A 24,852-nucleotide genomic window follows, 5' to 3' on the forward strand; every position below is an offset into this window, starting at 1 on the left:
AAGAAAGGCAATGCCAAAGAATGCTCGAACTACCACACAATTGCAGTCATCTCACACACTAGCAATGTACTGCTCAAAATTCTCCAAGCCAGGCTTCAGCAGTACGTGAACTATGAACTTCCAGATGTTCAAGCTGGATTTAGAAAAGGCAAAGGAACCAGAGATCAAATTGTCAACATCTGTTGGATCATCGAAAAAGCAAGAGAATTCCAGGAAAACATCTACTTCTGCTTTATTGACTATGCCAAAGCCTTTGACTGTGTGGATCACAACAGACGGTGGAAGATTCTTAAAAGAGATGGGAATACCAGACCACCTGATCTGCCTTCTGAGAAATCTGTTTGCAGGTCAAGAAGCAACAGTGAGAACTGGACATGGAACAACCGACTGGTTCCAAATCGAAAAAGAAGTACGTCAAGGCTGTTTATTGTCACCCTACTTTTTTAACTTATATGGAGAGTACATCATGAGAAATGCTGGGCTGGATGAAACACAAGTTGGAGTCAAGATTGCCGGGAGAAATATCAGTAACCTCAGATACGCAGATGACACCACACCCACGGTAGAAAGCGAAGAACTGAAGAGCTCTTGGTGAAGGTGAAAGAGGAGAGTGAAAAGGTTGGCTTAAAACTCAACATTCAGAAAACTAAGATCATGGCATGTAGTCCCATCACTTCATGGCAAATAGTTGGGGAAACAGTGAAAACAGTGAGAAACTTTATTTGTTTAAGCTCCACAATCACTGCAGATGGTGACTACAGCCATGAAATTAAAAAAACACTTGCTCCTTGGAAGAAAAGTTATGACCAACCTATGACAGCATATTAAAAAGCAGAGACATTACTTTGCCAACAAAGATCTGTCTAGTCAAGGCTATGGTTTTTCCAGTGGTCATGTATGGATGTGAGAGTTGGACCATAAAGAAAGCTAAGCACTGAAGAATTGATGCTTTTGAACTGTGGTGTTGGAGAAGACTCTTGGGAGTCCCTTGGACTGCAAGCAGATCCAGCCAGTCCATCCTAAAGGAGATCAGTCCTGAGTGTTCATTGGAAGGACTGATGGTGAAGCTGAAACTCCAATACTTTGGCCACCTTATGCAAAGAACTGACTCATTGGAAAAGACCCTGATGCTGGGAGGGATTGGTGGCAGGAGAAAAAGGGGGACGAGAGGATGAGATGGTTGGATGGCATCACCGACTCAACGGACATGAGTTTGAATTAACTCTGGGAGTTGGTGATGGACAGGGAGGCCTGGCGTGCTGCAGTCCATGGGGTCACAAAGAGTCAGACACGACTGAGCGACTGAACTGAACTGAATGGTCTCTCGATTCTGTGTTGTGTTCTTCTAGTCCATTTTCCACATGGCAGCCACAGTGATCTAAGACCTACATCAGATTATGTTAATCCTATGCAAAAAATTTTGTAATGGTTCTGTTGCTTTCAGGTCTTGCTTGTCCGTTGGTGGTCAAAATGCTTCTCAATATGATCATTAATAATTACAACTTCTGTATTGCCACATTTCACCTGCACTCCAGCTCTCCAGACTGTATTTCTCATTTCAGACTGTCTGAACATCTTGGTTCCTTTTCCTTGACCACCTTCCCTGATACCCTAAGACTGATTTATCTCCCTTTGTACAAAATGAGTTATCTATGTGCTGTAATTGCTCACTTGTTTAACTGGTGCCTCCACTAGACTTCATCTCAGATTGTGAACCCCGTTCCTATACAGTTCCTGCATATTATCAGCTTCAGGTAAAATAATGTGAATAAGTGAATGGTTAATCTTACTATGCATGCCCCTCTCAGCCGTTTTCTTCTTACCCTTCTCTTGTTCATTCTCTAGCTAGCAATAGAGGGAGTAGAAGAAATAAGGAAAGGGGCAGAGGTAAAAGGAAACTTAGGAAAAGAGAAGGAAAGTTTGCTGCTGGGTTCTCGTATTCTATACCTAATCCTTTTTTTCCCTCTCACAATCCAAGGATAAAATAATTTATTGTCATTATTACAAAGGATGTACAGTTGCTATTTCAGTTTCAGATTTCTGGGCAAGTGATGTGGTTTTTAGTTTGAAAACTAAAAAGGCAATATATGTATGCTGAAATATTAAGAGGAATTGTGCTGATGCCTGCCATTTACTTTAAATTCCCTGTCCGATAATTCCAGCATCTCCCGCAGGTAAGTCAGGTTCTGATACATGGTCTTTTTCTTCAAACCCGGTTAGCATGCTTTGTAATTTTTATTAAAGGCTGACATGATGTACTGGGTAAAAGGAGCTGAGGCCTTTAATAGGTGGGTTTATGTTTATTGTATAAAAGCTAAGCTGTGTTTACTTTTGATATAGCTGTAGATGTCAGGCTAAAATTTCCTTTGGTGTCCTTGCTTTTGTCTTCAGGTTTTCCTAGAGATTTCATAAGGAGTCTGATACATGCAGTTCTTTCATTTGTAATGTGCTGTTACTATGCAGGAGTTCTAGGGATATCAGCCAAGGAGGAGACGCGTTCCAGAGCCCTGTGATCAGGTCTCATTCTTTGGTGCACTGGTGTCCCTTGGCTATGACCTTAGGTGCTTCTCCTTAGATGAGACTGGAAGGCTTGAGGGGGCTGGAGTTGGGTATTTTACTTACCCAGGTCAGTTAGGCTCTGGTGAAACCCAGACAGATTAGGCTCTGATCATTTCCCTTCAGGGCAAGTTTTGTTAAGAATAGAATGCTTTGGACATGTTTCAGAATGGGTAAAAAAGTTCTGTCTCTCTCCCTGCCAGAACATCAGGCAGGTGTTTCTCTGATCTTCTCTGTGAGAACCTCATTCCTCTGTGAGTCCTCATTTTGAGTGCCTGAAAGCGTGGGGCTCCCTGCATACTGAGTCCCCTTGGAGGTTTAACTCTGACCATGTCCACAGTGGGCCTGCAGCACTCCATCACTGACACCTGACGAGCTCCCCAGGGCTTTCTTTCGGCACTCCTGCTCCTCTGATAAATTGTGGTTTTCTGTATTTGCCTCTTTGTCTCTCCAGCTTTGGGCTCAGTGACTGCTTCTGTCACTTCAGTTCTCTAATGGATCTGAGAAGACTGTTGCTATTTAGTTTTTTTTTTTTTTTTTTCTTGTGGGAATGGGAGTGATGACTACTGATCTCCTTACAGGCTAGATGGGAAACTGCAAGTCTTTAGCCATTTTCTTTAAATATGAGTGGTTCACAGATAGGTGGAGGGATGGTGGAAAGATATATCATGAAGTAAGTAGAGTAAAAAAAAACACTGGTGGGAGAATCTGTGTGCTCTGACCAATAAAAGGTAAGACCAATACAGAACATTGTCTAGAAACTCGGAAAAGCCTTTATATTTGAGCAGAACTTTGTCAAATGAATAGGAGTTTCCGCATGGAAAACTAGAAGGCGGGATGCTCCAGGGTCAGATAACACCGCGGCCAGAGGCCCTCTGCACTGGGAGAATTGGAAGTGGTGAAAACCTGGCATGACTGGAGCACAGAGCCTATTCCTGCCTGATTCTTGCTTCTGAATATTTGATTAGAATTACACTTTCCAGTACCCACACCTCTCTAGTTCCTTGCTTCAGGGCCAGTACTTGCAGTTGGAGTGCTCATCTTTTACTTTGGTCTAACCCTCAGCCATGCATCTTGGTGTGGGTTTTCATTAGGAAAAAAAAATGTTCCAGGGGTTTTATAATACAGTATAAAAGCCTTTCAAACTATTTTTGAACACAAATTTTGTATAACAGCCCCATATATACATGCATAAACAATGGAAACACACATTTCACAAAGTCATAATTATGCCATGTTTATTTCACTCTGGTATTTTCTGATCTTTTCTACTTCATCTTTATAGTGAGGACCCACTAGATTCCATTCACAGTTCATTAAGAGGGTTTGACTCACAGTTTGAAAACCACTTGTGTAAGGGAATCTTGATACATCAGGTAGTACTCTCAGAATGAGAACTTTCATCTTCTGCCAGAATTATCCCCCAATTTTTTATTCAATTGTAAATGGTATCATTTTAAAATTTAGTTTCTGATTGTTTTGTATATAGGAATACAATTGATTTAGCTATGTTGATTATGAACCCTGTGATCTTGCTAAAACCATTTATTATTAGTTAGTTCCATGGGTTTTTTCTGTAGATTATCATTTCTGTTTTAAATGTTTCATAGATTTCACCACTGAAGCTCTTTGGGTGTAGTTTCCTTTGTGAGAAAGTTTTACACTGCAGATTGAATTTTTAAAATAGCTCGTCTGTTTCAGTTTTCATTTCTTACCGAGTGTGCTGCTGTTACAGTTTCTGTCTTTCAAGGGATTTGTTCATTTTCTCTAAATTTTTGAATTTACTGGCATGAAACTGATCATAATATTCCTTTATTATCCTTTTAATATTTGTACACTCTGTAGTGATATCACTTCCTTTATTCCTGATAATGGTAACTTGCATCTTTCCTCTTTTTTTCATGATCCATTTGTCTAGATTAGCAATTTTGTTGATCTCCAGAAGTCAGATTTTGTTTCTTGATTTTCTCTATTTTTCTATTTTCATTAATATTCATGTTAACTTTTATATCTTCTACTTCTGCTTTAATTTGTTGTTTTCTTCCTAGTTGCGTAAGGTACAAGTTGAAGGTCATTGATTTGAAAAGTTCCTTTTTTTATGTACATGTTTAGTGCTATAAATACACGCCTAAGTGCTGCTTTAGCAATGTTCCACACTTTGCAATGTGTTGTGTTTTTGTTTTCATTCTGTTCAGAATATTTTTTAATTTTCCTTTTTATTTCTTCTTATACTCATGGGTTATTTTGACATGTGTTACTAAATTTCCAAATGCTTGTAGACTTTTCAGAGATCTTTCTGTTACTGGTTTCTAAATTAATTCCATTTTGGTCATACTTTGTGTAACTTAAATGCTTTCAAACTTATTTGATAGTTAATTGTGACTCAGAATGTATTCTTGGTAAATGTTTTGTGTGTGTTTGAAGAGAATGTATATTTTCTTTGTGTTGGGTTCAGGTTGAGTTTATTGATAGCATTATTTACTTTTGCTTGGGATTTGTTGAACTTCTTGGATCCCTACCTACATGTATAGTTTTCGTCTAGTTTGGAAACAGTTTGGCTATGATTCTTGAAAAATTCTTTATTTTTTTTCTCTTTCTTTAGGGACTCCAGCAACATGTTTGTTATTTTAGATTTTGAAAGTTGTGCAGCACCTTCCTCATGCTCTTCTCATTTTTTGCAGAGAGGTGGGGGTTCTTTTTTCTTTATATTGTGAATAGTTTCTATTACCATGTCTTCGAGTACACTGATCTTTTCCTCATCTAGTGTTTTTTAATCTCAGACTTTTTAGTTTTCATATCTAGAAGTTTGAGTCCTTTAAAAATAGTTTCCATTGTCTCTGTTTGACTTTTTGAACATTTGGAATACACTTAAAAGTAATTGATGTCCTTAGGTGGTAATTCTAACGTTTGTGACAGTTCTGGATCAGTGGATCATGTTTCCCTACCTCTTATGCCTTTTAATCTTTGATCGGATGCCAGATATTGTGAATTTTGCCATGTTGGGTACTGGATATTTCTACAGTTCTATAAATCTTCCTGGACTTTTTCTTAGGATATAGTTAAGTACTTGGATACAGTTTGATCTTTTGGGATCTTGCTTTTAAAATGTGTTAGACAGGTCAGGAGCGCAGACAAGGGCTATTTAATTATTCTCTGCCACTAAGATAAGATGTTCCTGGGTACACTACCCAGTGTCCCATAAATTATGCGTCTTTTTAGTCTGGCTGGCAGGAACAAACACTTTTTTTGGCTCCATGCAAACACCAGGCACTGTTCCATCTAATCCTTTCTGGTGGTTCTTTGCATGGCCTTGGTTGGTTTCCTCCTGTGCATGTGCTGGTGAGTCCTCTGCTGAATTGTTGAGGGCGACTCTTTGCCATTTCCAGGATTCTCTTTCTGCGCAGCATTCTCCTTCCTGGTAGTCTCTTTTATGAATTCTGGCTGCTTTGGTCTCCCTAGACTCTTATCTCTGCTTCTTCAAAGAAAGCTTAGACTTTTGCCTCAGTTCCCTCTCATTGTTCCAGGGCCTGCTAGCTCCCAGGGCAGTAAAGTGAAAAAGTGAAAGTCGCTCAGTCGTGTCTGATGCCTTGTGATCCAGGCCAGAATACTGGATTGGGTAGCCGCTCCCTTCTCCAGGGTATCTTCCCAGCCCAGGGATTGAACCCAGGTCTCCTGCATTGAAGGCAGATTCTACCGTCTGAGCCACCAGGGAGACTTTTACTCACCTTATTTGTTTTCTGTCTTTTGAAGAATCTCTGTCCTTTTTTGCCTGAGGTTCAGTGACTTGAAAGTAGTGTGTTTAAAGAATTTTGTTTGTTTTTTGTGTTAGGCCGGAGAGTGAATCTGGTTGCTTGTTACTCCATTTTGGCTGAAAGAGGAGACTAATAAGTTCTTTAAAAGAAAATATCTTATACATTAAAAAAAAAAATCAGTAAGTCAAGGATCCAGAAACCACAGAAATGGTGCATCAAAATTTATGCCGAGTGCCTGTTGAAGAAATTATTAGTTTAGGGTATTCTATTTGTGGGATTGGGGCTGATAATATTAAGTTTGTGAGTTAGACAAAAGATCAGGTTGTCATTAAGAGTTTCATTCCTTTATTTATTCCTCTGTTTACTTGTACCTTCTTTTACATTATCTCATTGAGACTATGGAAACATTTAGTTTAGTGTCATAAATGTTACTTTAGTATTTTATGCTGATTATAGTTAATAGAAGGTTTGCATTTTTTGGTAATAATTTGAATAGCTGACAGAGGATGAGATGGTTGGATGACATCTCCGACTTGATGGACATGAGTTTGAACAAGCTCCGGGAGTTGGTGATGGATGGGGAAGCCTGGCGTGCTGCAGTCCATGGGGTCGCAAAGAGTTGGACACGACAGAGGACTGAACTGTACTGTACTGAATAGCTGTATTACTTGAGGATACTGTAAAACTTAGGTTCGGGGGCACTTTTGGGAAAAGTGAGTGACTTCTAGATACTCAGTACATTTTGCACCTTTTGCTAACGTCAGGCCTTAAAATTTTTGACTGGAACTCTTAAAAAATGTCTTGGTGTTTCAGTATTGTCTAAAAGATTGTTGTAAACTTAATTTAACCCTATTCTTGATGATAGTGACTGTACTATTGATAAACCTTCGTGCCCACTTAAATCTGAGATGTAAGAGTAAATACAGTAATATTTATACATTGCCTGTTCTCTGGTTAACCAAATATAGCATTTTAATCTTTGTGGAAGAAGTGTAATTACTTTCTTTTGATAACCAGGGTAATAATAAATCGGCCTGTTGACAATAGGGCTAATGACATAGGTTATGCAGTAAGTAGGGAAATTTTGGCAAAGTTAAGGTAAAAACCAAGTTGAGGTGAAAATGTAAGTCATTTACAATTAAATCACTTAATATTTAGTTAAAATAATGAGCAATAGTCACATTATATTTTTAAAGATATTCTTGTCATGTAAGTATGAAAAGGTGAAAGCCAGTGAAATAACGAATTGAATTTCACTATCAGATCAGTTTATCACATTGCACCTTAAGATGATTTTACATTGTACTTGGAGATAGAGTGTTAGGCCTTATAGTATTAATGGGGGATTCATTTAAAATACGGGATGAATTTCATTTCCTTAGAGTCTAACTTAATGTTTTTTAGAAAGTACAGTGTTGACAAGAAAATGCATAATTGATAACCTTAAAGTAAACATTAAATACTAAAGTTTAATATTTATAACTATAATAAAATAAACATTTCACTTGGTTTCTGGTTATTATAAAAATCTCATAGGAAATATGGAAAATTTAGAAAAGTAGACAGAAAAAAGATTACTCATAATTCAGACATTGTAGAGATAACTGCTATTAACATGTCATTATATCCTTTTAAGTCTTTACCTGTGTTTGTGTCTGTGTGTATTTAGAATGGTTGTTAGTAATAAGTTTTCTTTTAACTATTTTTAACGGTGACTCCTAAATGAGTAGATAATTTTAATTTATATATTAGTTATAGATAAATTTTTAAATGTTGGTAGATTGTTATTACCTGATAGCACAGAATGACATTGAGTAAAAATCTGAATTTAAGCTCTTTTCTGCCTCTGATTAGCTGTGACCTTAAAACCACTTAAAGTTCTGTCTCTGTCTGCTTTATTATATCAGTGGGTAATAGTAATTTTCCTATTTGCCTACATAAAGAAAGTGAAAGCATTAGTCATCCAGTCATGTCTGACTCTTTGTGACCCCATGGACTGTCGCCCGCCAGGTTCCTCTATCCATGGAATTTTCCAGGCCAGCATACTAGAGTGGGTAGCCATTACCTTCTTTAGGGGTTCTTTTCAACCCAGGGATTGAACCAGGTCTCCTGCATTGCAGGCAGATTCTTTACTGTCTGAGGAATCAGGAAAGCTGACATTTGCCTACAGAGGTTTTGTTTTTGTTTTTTGATGGAAAGAAAAGTGCTTTTAAAAGATGTGTTGTCAAATGTGTTATTTTGTTATAATATTGAATAATATCTAGGTAGTAAATATTTCTGTATCTGGTTAAAGCTGATTAACTTTGAGGTTTTCTTGTTCTCTCCCTTTCTCCCATTTTAATTAGGTAATCTTTTTGAAAAACCATGCCAAAATAGAAATTCGTAGACTTTTTAAAGTCTCTTGGAAGCACAAACTTTACTGTGTCTATGTATATATCTATCTAAAAATATATTCATATATGTGTATATACATACACACACACACATATATATAGATATATCTATATATTTGTAAAAATTCTGTCTTTAATTGCAGGGTTTTCAGAGACCTACAGAAACACTTTTGTGACTTTCAGGATAACTATCCCTGTATATAAAGTAGTCTTCATCCATTGTTTACAGCATCTTTGTTTACCTGCTTGTGCTTCCAAAATCTGACACATCCATTGAACTAATTTTCTGTTGACTAAATTTACATACTGTTATCCCAAAGTCTAAAGAGCAGAAGGTTGCTGTTTGCTGGTTGTATCCTCTGGAGTAATCTAGAGCAAAATACTACCTTCTGTGAGTTAGAGACAGCAGTGAGGGATAAAATCAGTTCAGAGCTAAAGTAAGGTCTTAGATTTACTAGACCTTGTTAAAAAAATCTTCGTTTGTTGAGAATATGAATAAGTAAAGTCAGGGTTGTAAGCAGTTTCACGTGATGTCACAGTGTTAAGGGCAGACCCTTGTTAAGTACCATTATGCTTTACGTAGTGATTGTGTTTTTGATGACTTTAATTCCTAACATGCCACAAATTCTAGTATTTCAGTGTTTGTCTTTATTTTATACTAGATCCCCTCTTTCCTCTTTCCTCAATTATTGTGTATATCTATCCCAAGGCTATTATTTTACCCGAATAGGAAAGTTTTTTGTGTGTGTGTGACGCAAGAATATATATTTTAAAATGCATTGTAAATGCAGTGCATTGGGAGAATAGAAGATAATTTATCTTCAGTAAATAGTAAAACTCAATAAATGGTTTTTCACCTTAAGTTTCTCATATATGTGGTACAGAGAATCTGCAGTTCCCATGTCAACTTTACTAGGAATACACACAATATTTAGCTTTATTTTCATCTTGAAGTCTGCACATAAAACCTTTTGGACTTCCCTGGTTGTAATGCCAGTGACTTCTTCAAATCCTGCATACTCAGGCAGGCTCATTGGGTACCAAATTAAAGGTTTGTTGCCACCTAGAAACAGAGGTTTGGGAATACTGGAGGTCAGGTCTGTCATCCCAGTCCCTCTCCAACTGCCATTACTACTGCTTGAAATTTAATTTTTACAAACTCGAGTCCCCGTGTGCCATGCCACCACCACTTCCCCCAAATAGGAAAGTTGTAAGGATCATTTTTGTGCCTGAGAATTATTCCCTTATTGACAATGTTAATACATAGCAGGATTAGTAATATATATTACTTTCTCTTCATTTATGTCTAGCTCTAATATTTAAAACATTTCTCCTTGGTCTTTAGATGATAGAAAGAGAAGATGTGTTAGATACCAGCCAGCTTTCCTAGAGTCGCTGGCCGCTGAATTAAGTATAAGAAGCGCCTGCTTGCCTGTGGCATGCTGTGTAGGGTTGTCTTGGTGAGGAGTAGTCTGGTGGTGAGTTATCCCTTCAGTCTGTAGTCTGTGGCTTTTTATTCTGGGCCCGCATTTTATATTATTAATGCATCAAGTGAGAATAATATAAACATGGCAGATTTGTTGGTCTGGTCAGTGTTTTTAACCCTGTTACGTGACTGTCAGAGAACTCTGAATTGAAGTAAGAGTGTATTGGAAATCGTCAAGGCCACCCTCAGGTTTGGTAATTGGTTGAGAGAACTCACAGGACTTGGTGTATAGTTGTACTTAGGCTTAAGGATACAAAGCGTAATCAGCAAAAGGAGAGGATGCTTGGGGTGAAGTGTTGGGGAAGCCAGGTGCAAGCTTCCAGTCCAGTAGTCACAGGACGCAGGTAATTCTTCTAGCAGTGAATTGTGCCGACATATCGCAACTGTTCCCAACGGGAAAGCTTGTTGGAGTGTGCACCTAGGGTTTTTACTGGGGACTAGTCACTTACAAAGCCCATACCAGGCACATACTGGAAGCAAAGCAGATGTTTAGCATAAACTATTGTTTAGGTGCAGTGAGCCACTCTTATCAATTAATTGTTGAGAACCGTCTGGAAATTCAGGTTCCCACAACCTCCCAGATGCCATCCAAGGGCCAACCTTGAAAGTAGGCCAAAAATAGCAGTCAGGCCTGCTGTATTAACTTTTCATAGAGATGTCTTAACTTTCACTTTTCTTAGCCTTTTCTTTTTACATTGATAAATTTATCTCAGTTTCTGATTTCTTCACCAGAATCTTCTTAAGCCATTTGTCTATACTCTGTTATTTGTTCATTGTTTGGTCACGCCATGCCATGCAGCACATGGGATCTTAGTTCCCAACAGAGGGATAACACCCATACCCCCTGCAGTGGAAGGAGGGAGACTTGGCCACTGGACCACCAGCGAAGCCCTGATGTTATATTATTTTAAATGCTTATTTACATTGTGTCATTTCATCCTGTGTCTGCGTTAGCTGTTTTTTTTTTTTCATTATCACCATCATGGCATCTCTCAAGTCTTAGTTGCTCAATTGTGTCTGACTTTTTGTGACCCCGTGGACTGTAGCCCGCCAGGCTCCTCTGTCCATGGAATTCTGCAGGCAAGAATAGTGGAGTGGGTAGCCATTTCCTTCTCCAGGGATTCTTCCTGATCCAGGGATCGAACCTGGGTATCCTGCATTGCAGGTGGAGTCTTTACCACTGAGCTGCCTGGGAAGCCCCAAGTCTTTAAATGGTAGCTGTAATTTCCCAAATTGCTTTCACCTTGGGTGTTCCTCCCATATTACCTCATACTGTATTAGTCAGGAAACCAAGTAGAGAGTCTGTTAGTTGCTGAATATATCTAGTACAAGTTCCTAGAGAAATAACCCCTAGATCAAACTGTGGGACATCTGAGTTCTCTGGAAAATTTGTTAAAACACAGATTGCTGATTCCGTCCCCCAGAGTTTCTGATTCAGGATGCCTAGAGGGGGGCCTGAGACTTTGCATTTCTGACAAGTTCCTGGGTGATGTCAATGATGTTGGTCTTGGTGACACACTTTTAAAACCTCTTTTCTAGTTTATGATAAAATGTAAACTCATGTGAACAAGCATATTGTAATCTGTAGAATTTATACGTGTGAGCATACCTAACAGTGTGCTGAAAGTGAGTGGACAGTTGATGGCACTGTTGTCAACTTGTGTGTGTTGTACACCTGCTACTTTTCTTTCAAGATGTTCATAGGACACATGCTCATGTAGATCAACGTAAGGAATGGTTATTAGAAAAGCATACTTTCTTATCTATTTTTAAGCTAAATAATAGAGCCCTTATTTTTTTATGTGCTCAGGGAATCTTCCCCACATCACTTGGAATTTATCATGTCACCTGGGTAATTACAGTCCAGTGGATTCTTTCTTCAGTATTTTCTTGGGGACAATCGATTAGCAAGGGAAATGCTAGAATCTAAGAGCTCTGTTGGCTTTCCTCTCCGGTTGGGAATGCTTTATGGAAGGGAGTGCCATTGGAATGTTTTTCATGACTTCAGTCGTGTCCGAGGATCATAAAGTGGCAGAGTTTAGCTGGTGACAGGATGGGCATGGTCATCATAAAAGACAGCAAGGCGGGTTTCATAATGAAATCCCGAGAATGTACTGATCCACCTGGGGTCTTATTTTCACTGCGATCTTTCAGAATTGTGAATTAGATTAGTTTGAGTTTTCTGAGATTTTAATTTGAAAGTTTTTGCAACTCCCCAGCCCCCATCCAAATCTTGCTGTCTGGAGTATATGATATTAAATGTGTCCAGTTAGTCCACTGTCACAGCCCTTGAAGAGTTACTTTAAAAAAAAAATTCTTTTTGACAACATTGCTGAACTTGGAGAGCATTGTACCAAGTCAGATAAATCTAACATTTATTAGATATTATCACTTAAGGGTTAGAATATTTTTAAAAAGTAAGTAAATATATAGATTAATTTGAACTTGTAGGGGGGAAATTCTTTTGTCTTTAAACATTGATTTATTCTTTTGCTCATTGTGTCCAATGGGATAATGAATTTTTGAAGACAGGAAAAATATATTTTGTTTTTTGTATATTCTGGGCACCTCACCAGGAACTGCCTACTGGTAGTTCAGTTTTGATCTGGTTTGATTGATTGATCGGTTCATTCACTCACTTAACTAGTATTTTATTGAGTAGTTATTATTCCTACTTTATTTTTTTTGCACGACTTGTGGGGTCTTAGTTCTCCAACCAGGTATCAAACCCAGGCCCCAGCTGTGAAAGCACCGAGTCCTAACTGTGGGACCGCCAGGGAATTCTCTGTTCCTTACTTACTCTTGATTAGTGCTCTGTTCCTTTCTTCTGATTTGGTAAGATAGTCTAAGTTTTAAAAAATATGACTGGAAAAAGGAGAAAAATTTGTTGAAATTGGAAACTGTTGTTTTTTAGTATAAATATATTTTTAATAAGTTGATAAGAGTCTAGAGCCAGACCTACAAAGGCCTTTCAGTTGAGTTTTAAAAATCGAAGTCCAGAAGTTGTGTTTTAGTGCTGGCTTCTAATGCTGCTGTAATAATGACTGATGACTCTCAATAACTTTTTAAAATGTTTTTTCCGTAGGAAAGATAACCAAAATGCACATAATAGTGGTGTCCTTGTAGAGGAAGCAGGGTCAGTGGTGTTGGGAGTTTTATAGTTGGTGGTAATCTCAAGAGATGTTTTATTATGTTTTTTTCACATCTTAAACATTCATGACAAATATTCTCATATTAAATAATAAAGTTAAAATGACCATAAAAAATCTGGAGTTTTACTTTGTATATCCATATTTCATTATTCCTTATTGGTCTTCTATAATTTATATATTGTGACGATTTTACTTAAAATTTGAAACTGGAATTGGTTTCCTATTTGTATGAATAGGCTCTAAGTCCTAAATAGCCCAGGACGTTATGGATGCTTAGTAAATGTAGACTTGATACTACATTTTGTGTCGTCTTTCTGATGTGTTTAACTAAGGCTATTTTGGTTCCAGTAATAGAAACCATCTGAGATTATTGAAAGCCGAAAAGAGAATTTATTTTATGGATACTGAGTGCCTGCAAGTAGAGAGTCCAGTCATGTTTGAGGAGAGATTTAACTTTGGGAACGCTGGCAGAAACTGAGTCTAGTGGTTCTCTCAGTCACTGAGCGGACACACGCGCTCACTTGTGTCCCTTTTTTCTCTGTATGTCTGTCCTTTTTCTTTACTACTGTTTCTCCTCTTTCTTTGCAGACTGGTTTTCTCTCCTCCCTACACGTGCCAGAAAATGGCTAACACAGGTTTTTATCACCTTGCTCTACTAAAAAATTGACAAGTCTTTCAGTTTTAAATTCTTAACAGGGAGAACCTGCTTGACACACTTTGGATCAGATTGCTGACAATCAGTATAATCAAATTCTTGATGGCAAAGTGTATGGCCAGAACATACCTGTTTGTTAAGAGAAATAATCGGATAATTGATGCTTGTCACATTAGCAGCTTATTCTTTGTAAAACTATATGGACTCTTTTTAACTGTAAAAATTTGATCATCTCATAAGTTATAAACTGCATTTTAGATTTATCAGCATATGACAATTTTATGTGCAATAGGTAATTTTATTATATGTTTTTATATAATTTATTTATAAAAGATATAAATACATGTCATATGTTTACTTTATTACTGTTACCAATTCCACTTCACAAATGTGAAATTAGGCTCAGAGAAGTTGAATAACATGTCCCAAAGGTCACCAGCAGGCTTCTCTGGTGTCTCAGTTGTAAGGAATCCACCTGCTAATGGAGGAGACCCAGGTCCAACCCCTGGTCCAGGAAGATCGCCTGGAGAAGGAAATGGCATCCCGCTCCGGTATTCTTGCCTGGGAAATCCCATGGACAGAGGAGCCTGGCGGGCTACAGTCCATGGGGCTGCAAAAGAGCTGGACATGACTTAGCATATAAACAGCAACAACATCCATAAAGGTCACATGGATGAGGAGTTTGAACCCAGATACTCTTGATTCCAGAGCTCATGCTTTTGATCTCTTAGTATATAAGATTCCTCCCAATTTATGTGACCTTTGTTTTTGAAATGTGAATAATTTTTACCTTAAGAAAAATACCGTTTAGCAGTGCTTAACTAATGTCTAACTTCTGTGGTTCAGTAAATGATTACTGAATTCTCTTGTATATAGGTACAATTCTAGGACTGGGATATCTGAAGGTAAATATATAAGATGCTGTTTCTGTTTTAAGTTGCTCAATCTAGGAGAGAAGACAGATACAAATCACTGAAATACAATGTGAAATGTTCATCTTCACAGAATGTTCGTACCATTTGGACCAAGCACAGCTAGTGTGTAGTGTGGCAGTGAGTGTTGCAGCACCGGTTTCCGGAAGGGCTGCCTTGGGCTCGTAGCCTGAGAGTTCTGTTTGCCATGCGTTACGTGGTTCAGTTCCTTTTGCTCACTAGACAAAGAATGGATAGATTTTTCAAGCGATCAGAGATTATGGTTTGCTTTTGATGGTTTCTTTCAAGGTCGTGTCTATCTGTATATCTGTCCATCTGTGTATATATATATATATATATATATATTTTGGCTATGCTGTGTGGCTTGTGAAAGCACAAAGTCCTAACCATTGGACTTTGGGGAATTCCCAAGGTCGTATTCTTGAGAACATAAAAGTGGACAGAAACGTGGTTGGTGAACCAGACAGCCATCAGGTGGGAAAATAGCTGTAGCTTCATTAGTGGTGTGATGAGTCCTCCGTTGGCTGGCCCAGGACCTAGATCTCTGTGTGAGGCCCAGTTCTCCGGCAGCAGGAGTTGGTATACAGAGGTGGAGTCCTGCAAGCTGCAGAATGATTCGTCCTGCAAAGCTCTTGTTTTGCGCATGAATAGAGCAGAAACTGTCTGAGCAGCTTGTGGAACAGGACTGTTTTGTTTCTTGGGTGTTGGTCTGTGGTTTCCCAGCTGCTTAAAGGAAGTAGAGAAAATCAGTATGAGATTGAACCTAATATAAAATTGCCAATATTTGACCTCTTTTGATTTAAGAAAAATAGCAATTTCATATGGCTTCATCTAGTATTTGCTAAGTGTTTTACTCAGGACCTGTCAGTCTCCAAAAGTTTCTGAACATGCTACCTAATTTAAAACTCTCAAGCACCCTACAAGATCAGTCTACAGAGAGGAAACCAAAAATCAAAGTGGTGGGGTGACATACACCCAAAGATATACCCAAAGTTATTCAGTAAATGAATTGCAGTCTCTCGTTCCAAAACCAGAGTGTTCAAATTTGCCAGGGTCTTAATCTGTATATTCAGTAGTTCAAGTAGACAGCAGCCATTTTGAAATCAGATAACAAATAAGTGATGGCTTGTATCCAGAGAGCTAGTGAACCAAGACCCAAACCCCAAGTCCACACGGCCAGATGTAAATTATTACAGTGCCAGTTTATGGTTTTTCTTTGTGCTTCTGATTTTTGAACTGGCTGTAAGCTTCGCTTTTGAGCTGTGGTGTAAGAGAAGACTCTTCTGAGTCCCTTGAACTGCAAGGATGTCCAGCCAGTCCATCCTAACGGAGACTGGTCCTGAGTGTTCATTGGAAGGACTGATGTTGAAGCTGAAACTCCAGTACTTTGGCCACCTGATGCGAAGAGCTGACTCATTGGAAAAGATCCTGATATTGGGAAAGATTGAGGGCAGGAGTAGAAGGGGACAACAGAGGATGAGATGGTTGGATGGCATCACCGACTCAATGGACATGGGTTTGGGTGAACTCTGGGAGTTGGTGATGGACAGGGAGGCCTGGTGTGCTGCCATCCATGGGATCGCAAAGAGTCGGACATGGCTGAGCAACTGAACTGAACTGAACTGAACCTTCGAGATTATTAAAGTTTAAACATTATAAATAAGCATGGTATGTTCTGAGTGATGTTATGCTAAAGTAGATTCATTTGAATAAGGTTTCGATTTCACTAGCAAGATAACAGATACGTTTAACTACTCTGAGGGCAAAATAAATTGTCTGCCTTTATGTTACATGGAGAAAGTGCCTTTGCTTTTTGGCTCATAGAATAATGTCTTAAATACAGGTGGCACTTAATAAATGTCCTTCCCAGTATATTTCTGTCTTACCTCTTTGCAGATGATGAGCATTCTAGTTAGAATGTCTTTTTTGAGTTATTTAAGTTTCCAGGAATATGCAGACACCCCTCTGTGAATATGTAGGTCTCTCTCTGGGTAATAGACATGGGCCTAAAATTTACTTATAAATAATTTGTGGTTCTATCTCACAAGGTAACCTAAATTTTAGGATGAAAATTAATAAATATAAATATGTACCATCCAGAGGATTCTTGTGCTTGGAGGAAAGGGTTAAAATTTTCTTTTAATATGGAAAAACTTTTACAGTTCAGTTTTTAAAAAAATGAGTAACTCAGATAAAGAACATGTATGAGTAGTTCATAGAAAAAATATACAAATACCCAATAAATACATAGTTTAAAAATAATTTTTTCATGTTTCAATTTTATAGTATACAGAATTCATATAATCTCTATACATGTATACATATATTGGGTTGGCAGAAAAGTTCTTTCAGATTTTTCCATAACATCTTATTGCTATCTTCAGACTTTGAGAGCAAGCTGCAGACATGATGTCCTTTCATCCCTAAATACTGCAGAGCATAATCCCCAACAAAAAGGACACTCTTCTCCTTATCGTGCATTCAACTGTCTAAATTGGAAAATCAGCATTGGTATAATACTGCCATCCTAGTCTCAAGCCCGTTTCAGAGTTCACCAACTTTCCTAATTAGTCTTTTGCCTTTTCTGGCCCATGCTCAGTTCAGGAATACATGTTACATTTGGTTATTACGTCTCTTCAGAGTGCTTCAATTTGAGAGTCTTTCTCAGTTTTCACTGTATTTCATGTCCTTTAGAGTGTTAAGGAATACAGACCTTACATTCTATGCATCTAATTTTTCTCATCGTCAAAATCATTCTTGGCATGTATATCACAGAAAGGATGTGCTTTTATCCTCAGTGCATGACATCATTCTACTACTGATAATTGAATCATATGCCAGGAATATGTCAATATCCCGTTCTTTATCACACCTTCACTCATCAGTTTAGAATCTATTGACAACTCTTATGAAATCAATCACCTTCATGATGGTTGCTAAAAGATAATTCTGTTTCTATCATTCCTGCTATGTTTATTAACATTTTACTGTAAGGAAGAGCTTTCCTCTTTCTATATTATTTTAATTTATTCATCATTCATTCATTTCCTTGTCTATATGGAATCATAGATGCAACTTTTACTGAGTGGGTTTTAATTTTTTACCTGAATATAATTTACTTACACATCTTAAGTCATTCAGTTTTGACATACGCTTATGTCCCTAACGAGATCATGGGACAGCCGATACCTACTGGCTGATGCTGACGGTTTCGCTCATTTGGCCAGTAGGAGCCCCTTCAGGGTGGCTCCTGTGTCCCTTTGAAATGTTCCAGTTATTCATTGAGCATTTCTTTACTTATCTGGCAGAAGATGTTTTAGATTCTTCTTTTCTCTGCCCAACTTTGAAATTAGCTGTTTCTCTAAGGATCCTTGGTACCTTTTGATGTAGGATGGGTTCATCTGTTTGAATTATCTGTTATTGTTTTAATGCCTCTTGGAGATTGTTGCATATAAAAAGATGGTTTTCATAGATTTATTATCACACTGTGTGTTTAAATACATTATTCACTGAGAATTTTAGTATCAAATTTAATATCTTGATTCTCTTGGCTACACTGGCACTGCCTTAGTAATCAATTTGAATGCTTACTGTTTTTAAAAAATCTACCTCAGTAAAATGTCATCTAGCATGTTTTCCTTTTTGAAAAATACATCTTGAGTAACTGAGTATTTCTTAAGCAGTGTCAACATTAGTCATTTGGAGCACTGATTAAACTGTTATCTTTCTGAAACTTACATATATCGTGTACTGTAGCCCAAGGCACATAAGAGATTACTGTTGATTCATTTGAGTATTTATATATTTCCATGGCATTTTAGCTTCTTGAGGGATTATTATCCACCAATAGCTAATTTAAAATTTGCTTATGCTTTTTAGTGTTTCCGTGGAATTTAATGGTTTTTAGGTGCCAGTTAGGACACTTGGTAGATTGACTAGAAAAATAATTCTTTAAGCAGTGCTGAGATAACTGTGAGGTAGCTGTTGCCTTGACAACTGGAAAACTGTTCTGTTTGCTAAACAAAGGGATGGTAATTTAGTAATTTAATTTCCTTTTTGGCATGGAGGTAGTATAGAAATACATTTTATTTTAGCCTCTGAGATGGTCTGTATTTTTTTTACCAAAAGCAGCAAAAGAGAACAAAAAAAGAAGGTAAGAGGTTTTTTTTCCTTTTTTTTTTTTTTTTTTCTGATATTATACATTGTACACCTAACACGGTTGGTGTTGGTCAAAGGTATCTTGGTAAACCTGCTGACATGCTTCTTTGTATATCTCTGCTTTGGAGCAAAGTACAGTAGCCTCAAAAGAGAGGTGTATAATCTTGGTAATCTTCCCGCTACACTAAAGGACTTTGATAGACTTTTTCTAGCATCCACACAAACATTTAACCTCTCCTGCTACTAGGATTCAACATGATGACTTTATTTCTGAATTAAACAGGGGGATACTATTTTAAAGACCCCTTCTCCATATACACAGTTACACTGGAATCTGTTTTATTTATGTGGGATCTCTTTTGTATAGGACTTAAAAACATTTTTTAAAAAAAACATTTTTTAAACTCATTGTATCTGCAGAATATTGAGTAATAATAACAACCTTTATTTGGTATTGTATGCTGGATCCTGTTCTAATAAGCACTTTAAATGTAGCATTTCAAGCTTCTCACTGTGAGATAGTCACTATTTATTGTGTCTAGAGGCAAGGTTATCTGGCTGCTCAGTGGTAGATTTGAATGTAAGCAAGAGCCTGTGCTCTTAATTACTATATTATACTGACTCTCATTAATAGAGTCATTCTAAACACACTGGAGAATATAGACATTAGTAAGAATGTTCAAAATAACCCCTGTTCCCAGTGACCAACAGATTATAATATTTTGAGTATTGTAATTGAGTTGATAATTGTGGGAGCCAGATTATAAGGGAGAGTTATCACACAGTTATGTCTTCTTTTTTTTATATGTGTGAAATGTTCCTTACTATATATATTAAAAAGTAAAGAGCTACATGCCAAATGTAAAAAACAAAAAAGAACCTTTTTTTTTAGAGCAAAACAGGAAAACATACTTTGAATAAAGTATATTCATTTCTATATACCTCCTTTCCAGTCCCTTTCTCATAGGTTAATCCCTCTTTAATAGTTGTTTTTAACTTTAATGTGCATGTTTTTCTGTGTGTATTGTATCAAATGTATCTTTGATTATTCCTGCATTTCTAGAAGCATAACAAGTATAATAGTTTAAAGACATGTACATATTACGAGTTACTCTGTACTGTGTTCTCATTGGATTGAATGCTAAAGAAATGCTATATTCTGAGGAGTAGTGACACTGGTTGAAAAAGTGAGAAAAGTGGTTTAACTTTCTCTTTGAGTTTATTTATGATGAGCAGTAATTTAAAATGAGGTTTTGCCTCTCCCATTTTAAAAAGAAAAACAAGGAGGAGGGTGCCAAATTCGAATTTACATTGGTTTGATGACTTGTTTGCCCACACACGCAGTGTTTCATAATAGTAATTGTGAATAGTTAAATACTTTCGGCATCATAACTGAGTACTTTTAATACTAGCCCTATTTTTCTGATATGGATAGACACTGAAGTTTAGGGAGGTTCGGAAGCCTATAAAGATGCACCTACGTAGCATAATGAATAGAGCTGGGATTAAGACTGTGTCTTCTGCTTTGCGAACCTGTGCTATTAGTCTCACATTACACTAATTATAGAGTGATAATTTATGATCTGCTAGAATTACATACGGGCTTCCCTGGTGGTTCAGTGATAAAGATCTGCCTGCCAGTGCCGGAGACGGGAGTTCAATTCCTGCGTTGGAAAGATCCCTTGGAGAAGGAAATGGCAATCCACTCCATATTCTTGCCTGGGAAATCCCATGGAGAGAGAAAAGCCTGGTGGGCCACAGTCCATGCGTTCACAAAGAGTCAGGCACAACTTAGTGACTAAACAGCAAAATTACGTATACAAATCTGACCATGTACATTGTGAGTTTCATTTGTTTTTCTGTAGAAATTCATATTCTGGTTAGCATAGTTTCACTTGTAGACAATTAATGTGTTTCAGAGTATCCCATTCTGACCATCTGTGTTGCTCCAACCTGTGTTAAAACGCAGGCTTGCTAAACAAATACATACAGAATACAGATTATTCATCTGAATAATTAAGAGAAATTAGAGACAAAAAAGTAACTTACCTATGATGATATAAAAAAAAAAGAGAGAGACAAATTAAAATGAGGGCATAGATCTTTTTCTTATGCCCGTTTGAGAAGTTAACATTGTCCTAACAATGTATTTAGCAAGGTTTTTTAAACTTTGACTTTTCTTTGCAAGTATTTTTCTAACAGACATTTTCTTTATGTACTTTGCTAATTCCTTTTCCTGTGTTCTAGTGTAAAGGAAGGAAAATATTACTCCCTAAAAATAATAATTTGCCCTCATGAAATCTGAGCTAATTATTACTCTTTTATATCTACATGGATTTCCATGTTGGTTACAATGTGGGATGGGCTTTGATTTGGAGGAAAAATCACCTTTCTCAGATTCAAGTTGAATAAATCTGCTCAGTAAGCATAGTTATTGTTTGCTAATGTTGGAATGTGACCAGTGTTTGATATGAACATTAGTGAAAAGAATACTTAAATGAGTTTATATATACTAGTAGTCTAAATAATATTACTGTTCTACCCCCTCCCCTTTGGGTTAAAATTCTTTATAATAAAAGTATCTAAAAAGCTTATCATTTCTTAAATATTTATTTGTTCCTGAATGGCACGAACATGCACTTTTAGATGACCTCTCATTCTTTTCTATATTTCACAATTTCTAGTTCCTCATTAATTTTTATTGAACCAAACTATTTATCTATGAAAATAAAATTTTACTGGCTAATGAGGCAGGAAGTATTAATGGGAGAGGTTGAGAGTTGTGGGGGTTAATGGGCCTTATGGTCATGAAGCAGCCCCTTTATCTGGGCTTCTCTGGCAATAACACAAAATTTATCAATTGAATTGATGTCTTTTTGACAGTTTCTGAGTGAAGTGCTGCAAATCCTTTTCATATTCTTACTAAAATAAAGCCACTAGCCTGTCTGAAATTAAATCAAAATTTTGAGCAAGAAAGATGATATTTTAAGAGGGCTAACATAAAGTAGAAATGCGTTTATTAAATTTAGGTACAAGACTAGTACAGAGTTGTCAAATTGTAGTTCATGGTATCAGCATATTTTAAAAATAACCATGCAGAAATGATTATCTTTCTAATTAGGGTACACTTCTGGTATAGCATAAATTGAAATATAGGCATTTTCTTAAGTAGATTTAAGAAATCATATACTAGATATGTTTTAAGGGTTTTTTAAAAAAATATGTGAGGCAAATGGCCATTAAGGAGGGTGACCTGATATGTTTAGTTGTAACCCCTTTTTTTGGTTTCTGATACCTCCCCACCTTTCAAAAACTTAAAATTCTTTGCTATCTTTATGATAATTTTTGTTATACCATTAGAATATTTTTTTAGAGATAGATCTCTTCTATGTGTATTAGCCACAACTATTAGGGGTAAATTTATTTTAAGATCCAAATGAAATTGATATTCTCATTGGTTATTGCTATATAATAGTATTTTTCCACCTTGTATTCTTTGGAATTTCTGCAGGATGTTAATAGATGTTAATTTTAAAAAAGGATTCTTTGGACAAATAGACTGGGAAATGATGAGACAGAATGGGAATTCATTCAATAAACTGATTTTCCCAGACTCCCAGCTCTTTTTTTTTTTCCTGGTGGCACATCTTGGTATATTAGTATTTCTTGTAAAACATTTTGGGAGAAGTTACTTGTATAATCTTTCTTTGTCTGTGGAATTGATTAATGTAAGTAGAACCCGTTAGAACTATAGATCCTGTGCAGAAAAAAACCCGATTATTAAAAAACAGCTAGATTAGGACTATTAAAAATTAAATCACAGTGAGAAAGCTTAGAATAATATTTATTGTAGATGGGAAGTAAGCATTGAATTCATGCCAAAGCAGTTGAGACATTTTGGCTGATTTTTACTTGAGATTTTTCAAATTGGATTTTTCATACAGTTTTCACCAATAGTTTGAATCTATGTGGTTTTTCCCTACCCCCTTTTATACTGTTCTACTTTAGAGTCATCTTGATAGGGAGCTGTTCTGAATTTGGGTGGCTGCCAAGATAATAGCCTAAATATGAAAAGATATTTTCTTCGAGCTTTAAGGATGTTCCTTTTCTTTCAGTGATTATTTAGTAAAGAAAAAATTTGAATAAAAGGGTGGATAGAATGATACATACTTGTGATTGAGCTAATTCGTATCATGGACCATGTGTGTTTTATGTAGAGAAAAAAGATGCCTTTGTATCTTCTTTGATGTGCATTTTGGTACGTGGAAATAGACCTTATGATATATATTTTACTTATTTTTAAGTTAGAGTACTTTATAGATTGTTCTTGTTAACAATACATTCATGTATTTTAACTTTTATAGCTGAAACAGGATTAGATCTGCCATTCCGAAGTCTGATTGGGGGAAAGAACTCGAAAGTTTGAATCTAATGATAAGTTTTTGCATTTTTAGGCGCTTGATGAACCTCCCTATTTGACAGTGGGCACTGATGTGAGTGCTAAATACAGAGGAGCCTTTTGTGAAGCCAAGATCAAGACAGCAAAAAGACTTGTCAAAGTCAAGGTACAGTATCCTTATGTAGATGTTATAAATTATATATTTAGTATTTGATATCTGAACTTTTATTTGGTGAATGTATTAAGAATTTTTTCTTCTGCAAGTTGAGTTTAGTTTCTAAAGAGTAAAGATTGTAAGAATAACTGAAAACAAAGCATTATTTGTGATTCTTAAGTGTTCTAACTGGAATGAAATTAGATGATCATTATTGGTATTTTGAATGCCATTTCGCTACAGACATGGTATTGTTTGTATTGTTAGCCTTTTAGAACTGGAAAGGACCTTAGAAGTCATGTAGTTTAATTTCTTAATTTTATCCTAAGGAAAATGAGGTCAGTAAAGGGTCAGTGATTTGTCCAGGGCCATTCTGGAAAATTAGTGACAGAATGGGAATTAGAATAGTACATCAGTTTTAAGACCCTTCCCCATTTTAACCATGAAATTGAGATGTGGTTTATAACTGATGATGGTGGATCTAGTTGTTGATTCCTTATCTTCTACTTTTCTTGAAAAAATCTTGCTAATAATTATTTATTGAGTTGCAAACTGTGCAGGTGGGAAGGAAGATGAGGATACGAGAATAACCTCATCTCTTTTCAAGAGATTTATAATCTAGGTTAGCAGATACCCCATAAAATACTGTTTTGAACATCACCAGGAAAACAGCCATAGAGGTGTCATACTTGAGCTATCAGAGCTTCTTCCATGCTTGTATGCCTTGGTTGTTTCCTTATGCATGGCTGTGTTGCAAAAAGCTTCGGGGGTGATTCTAATTTACTCTGCTAGTTAAGAACCGTTGTGACAGGGCCTTTAAATTTGTGAGCCCGTAGGATGTCGATTTTGTCTGCCTCCCCACCTTCAGGTTTCGCATGCTTCGTGTACCTAAGCTCCTGTAGTGGCTTTTCCTGTTCTAACTTCACATGCTGGCGTTCTCTGAGCACTCATTTTTGCTAAAAGAAAGGTGTTTTTTTTTTTTTTATCAGTTTTCTCACTCTTTCAGACAGAGCTACTGAGGGCACACGTCATACCTTAGTGTGAATTAGACTGGAATCTCTCCCTTTGGAGAGAGGTGGACCTTCTCCTCAGCAGAACTTGGCCTCCAGATAAGCACCTTCTAAGCTGTGCTGGTTAGAAAAGGTGTTCCTTCGGGCAGGAGCCATGTGTTACTGCAGGAACCATGCTTCACTGGCACTTAGCTGTGATTTGTAC

General features: G+C 36.9%; 1 protein-coding gene across 15 annotated transcripts in view; it reads left to right on the forward strand.

Annotated features, from left to right (window-relative positions):
* ARID4B (AT-rich interaction domain 4B) overlaps window positions 1-24,852 on the forward strand; it is a 134,597-nt gene that overhangs the window by 28,865 nt on the left and 80,880 nt on the right. For all 15 annotated transcript variants that reach the window (XM_065922271.1, XM_065922274.1, XM_065922280.1 and 12 more), the window contains exon 3: window positions 23,539-23,649. In XM_065922271.1, coding sequence (XP_065778343.1) covers window positions 23,539-23,649 — 111 coding nt within the window. The remainder of the gene's footprint in view (window positions 1-23,538; window positions 23,650-24,852) is intronic.

Source organism: Muntiacus reevesi, chromosome 2, assembly GCF_963930625.1.
Source record: "Muntiacus reevesi chromosome 2, mMunRee1.1, whole genome shotgun sequence".
Classification (NCBI taxonomy): domain Eukaryota; kingdom Metazoa; phylum Chordata; class Mammalia; order Artiodactyla; family Cervidae; genus Muntiacus; species Muntiacus reevesi.